Below are 3,715 nucleotides of genomic sequence, written 5' to 3' on the forward strand. Positions count from 1 at the left end.
GTGTGTGTGTGTGTGTGTGTGTGTGTGTGTGTGTGTCTGTGTGTGTGTGTGTGTGTGTGTCTGTGTGTGTAATGTTTAGTGTATTTTCAATGGATATCATACATTCATAGAAACAAACCCTAGAGTCTCTGGCCTTATCGACAATGCTGAGAGCCTTCTACACTATCAACAGCAAATGTTGTTAGTGAGTCCTAAGCTCTGCTCTAGAGTCAAGGAACAGGATGGCTTTCCTTAGACTCACCCTCCATCTGAACTGTCATCATCACCAGGGACACTCAAAGGGGATCTTGGGAGATTACAAAGCTGGAAGAGGCTCTGGGGATGGGAACCCAGATGTGGTTCCGATCCATTGCTGCTGCTGATCTTGGATATTCAGAGCTGGCTAGTTCTGGCTTCCAGGACTGCATGAGACCATCTCAAGCCCTTCACTGGTACCAACTCTGCCATTAGATTTCATGAGCTGTCTGTCTTCCCCCTCTTCTTTCCACCACTCTGGTTCCTGGACAGCTTGGTAGATAAAGATATTGTTTCTCTTATGACAATATAGACTGCCCTGAAGGGAGGCAAGACTCTGAAGTAAACAGAAAGTAGCAAGTTCTTAAATATCAGAAATTGCTTTGTGAGGCATTGTAATATTTCTTAGATGAGGGTGGCATCAATAAATCCCTTTGGGTGGAAGATATTAGTTTAAGATGTAATTCTAAAATTGATTTTTATGACCCGTCTTTACTACTGCATCTTGGATTCCCTAAATATACATAATTTTCTGCATCCTCATTTATCACTTGTCAGAAACATAAAATTATTGTTTTATCCCATTATTACAAAAGGGAGAAGATGGATCATGCCCTTCAAAACCTGGGGGCTGAAGCAACAATTTTTTAATCTATGAAAACCTCTCCCAAGCTCCTTTGAATTGCAATGAATTCCCCCGTGGCCCCTGCTTCACAGTGGATAATGCAGGGTCTCCTCTGGGAGGGAAGGATCAGAAGTACAAAGCCCTGGTGGCAAGCTACAACTCACAGAGTTATAGAGCCATGCATGGTGTTGACACTAGCACAGAGCTAGAGTCACTGTATGTCTACAGGATTCTTGCCTTTTTGTCCCAGGCCAGTGGGTGGGACATTAATTTCGTATTTCTCAGCATCTACTTGGGTCACAGGCAATTTCTATCCTTTCCTGCAGATCTGCAGCATTCATTGCTGTGTAGATCAATATGCCAAGGGCCACTTGACCTGGAGGGATGTGGCTGTAAGCCTTTGACCATGCTGTGCCCCCCCACCCCCCACAGATCATGGAGGATGCCCTTCAGCATTCTCTCCCTCCCCTCCCCCCTCCCCCCCCTTACTCTGTCTCAGGCCCTGTAGCCGAGGAAGTGAGTTAGAGAGAAAAGTGATTTAGGTCACAACCCCTAGCAAGGCTCACAAGGCCAGAGGCAGAACACTCACATCCAGATGGAGGAGTGGAGAAGTGCCCAGCATGCTCCAACCAGAACCAGCTTAGTCTCTAAGAAAACTGAGAGGAGCCTACTTAAGGATCTGCAGGGGAAATGCAGTGCTGGAGGCTTCTGAAATATGTTCTCCTGCATGTCTGTCATCTATCATCCATTTACCACCTACCATCCGCCTGTTTACATCTGTCTGTCTGTCTATCTATCTATCTATCTATCTATCTATCTATCTATCTATTGTCTGTTTATCTTTCAACTATGTATCTTTCTACTATCTTTATCATCATCAATCTATTAATTAATTTATAATATATCTATGTATCATCTATCTATATTTATCATTATTTATCTACCTACTATCGTCTGTCACCTACATAATGTCTACTACCATCCTATGTATGTATGTATGTATCTATCTATCTATCATCTATCTATTTACTTATCATCTATCATCTATCTACATCACCACCTGTTTATGACTAATATTTATCTATCATCTTCCTACTGTCTACTATCATCCTATCTATCATCTATCATATATCTACCTACTGCATTTTTCTATCAGTCATCTATCATCTCTCTCATCTATATAGTTGTCATCTTTCTATCAATAGTCTATCTTATCTGTCTTCTATACATCTATTATTTATCTATTAACTATATTTATCATCTATTATTTCTATCACCTCCTCTCCTCCCCACTCTCTGTTTTCTAGCTAGCCTCTCTCTGCCACATGCTAGTGCAGGGTGGCAACCTAGCCTCTCCCTGGGCTTTACAAATGAAGGTACCCATAAGGGCAAACCTGCTCCATTCGACTGCACAAGAAGTCACCCTGACTTTGGGTAGGGCGTCTGGTGTCTGTATTCAAAAGAGATAAAGAAATGTTTCTTCTTATGACTCTAGTGATCAGCCTTTACTGGGTTGGAGGATGTAAAAAGATGTCTCTTCTCTGACTGGAAGACTTTACTTACTTATTTTTTGGCCACTGCTCAGAAGCACCTAGCACAAAGGCATGATTACTTTAAGTCTTCACTTGGTGTTGGCTTGTAACCCATCTTCAGCAACCATGTTAGTGTGAGCTGGCTGGCCTCTGCCTAAGTAGCTACACCACCCCTTTTGCTTTGCAGTATTACAATGTATCACTTGTGGAAGTGTGGTCTTATGGTGATGGTCAAATAGTGTCGTGTGTAGTTTGGTTATAAAAATAACCCCCAGGAGAGCCTGGAAAACAATGAGCAACTCTCATTAGCAACACAACGCAGGTATCCAAAGTATCTTCCTGTCAGCTCTGAGCACAGTGACCATCAGCTAGCATTATGGGAACGTGTCAAGACTGTGACTTCCACCATCCTACTCATGGTAGAGTTCAGATGGCTAGAGAACTGTAGATTCTGAATGTCTGGAACTTTCCACCATTTTCCCTTGGATTTTGCTTTACAAATGATTTTGCCTTGGGATGGGTGAACGAATACCTGAGCATAGACCAAGGTGTGCCGCCTAGCCTTGTGCATCTAGACTGGCCTCGATCTTCTGTTTTTAGGTGGTCATCTTACATTTCTGGATTTTTTTGTTTTTGTTTTTTGCTACAGATGGGCAGAAGAAAGTCCAAGAAGAATTTGATATCGACATGGATGCACCAGAGACAGAGCGTGCAGCTGTGGCCATTCAATCTCAGTTCAGAAAATTCCAGAAGAAAAAGGCGGGATCACAGTCCTAGTGGTGAAGCTGCTTCCTGGTCCACCTGAAGACAACCAAGTTCAACCACCATCCATCAAGAAATGAAAAGAACAATACCCTAGAGAGAAGTCATCCACACTCAGTACACACCCTGCTGCAAACCTGAAATGCATGAACAGAAACCCATAGTATTTATGCCCCTATAGGCAGGTGTCCACAGTAAAATTGTGAGTAGCTTAATCTGTTTATCTCCATTACAATTCCTCTGCAACTATTTTCCTTGATGTTGTAATAAAAAGAAGGTAAGATGAGTGAATCTAGTGTCCGTCTTCATTTCTCCCATTGAAGGGAACCAGGAAGGTTCATGGGGTTAAAGACAACTGCAAGCCAGGTGTCATTTTTGTTGTTAAAACCTTAGAACAGAGTGCTTTTGTTAGGATGGAGCTATTCATCCTCAACCACGGGGTTCTATCTCATTTACAGAATGTGAGCTGCCAATAGGGGGTGACTATATTTTCTCAGCATGGAAATGTAGTCTGTACCCTTGACTGTCCCAACTTATCCAGGAGAACACAAGGTCTAGGAGG

General features: G+C 42.6%; 1 protein-coding gene across 1 annotated transcript in view; it reads left to right on the forward strand.

The window, feature by feature from the left end:
* The window catches only part of Pcp4 (Purkinje cell protein 4), a 61,273-nt gene extending 57,829 nt beyond the window's left edge, over nt 1-3,444 (forward strand). The window contains exon 3 of the mRNA XM_021209899.1: nt 3,041-3,444. Within this exon, the coding sequence (XP_021065558.1) occupies nt 3,041-3,168 (128 nt within the window). The 3' untranslated portion in view covers nt 3,169-3,444. The remainder of the gene's footprint in view (nt 1-3,040) is intronic.
* Nucleotides 3,445-3,715: the final 271 nt, after the last annotated feature.

This window comes from Mus pahari, chromosome 12, assembly GCF_900095145.1.
Source record: "Mus pahari chromosome 12, PAHARI_EIJ_v1.1, whole genome shotgun sequence".
In the NCBI taxonomy this organism is placed as follows: Eukaryota; Metazoa; Chordata; class Mammalia; order Rodentia; family Muridae; genus Mus; species Mus pahari.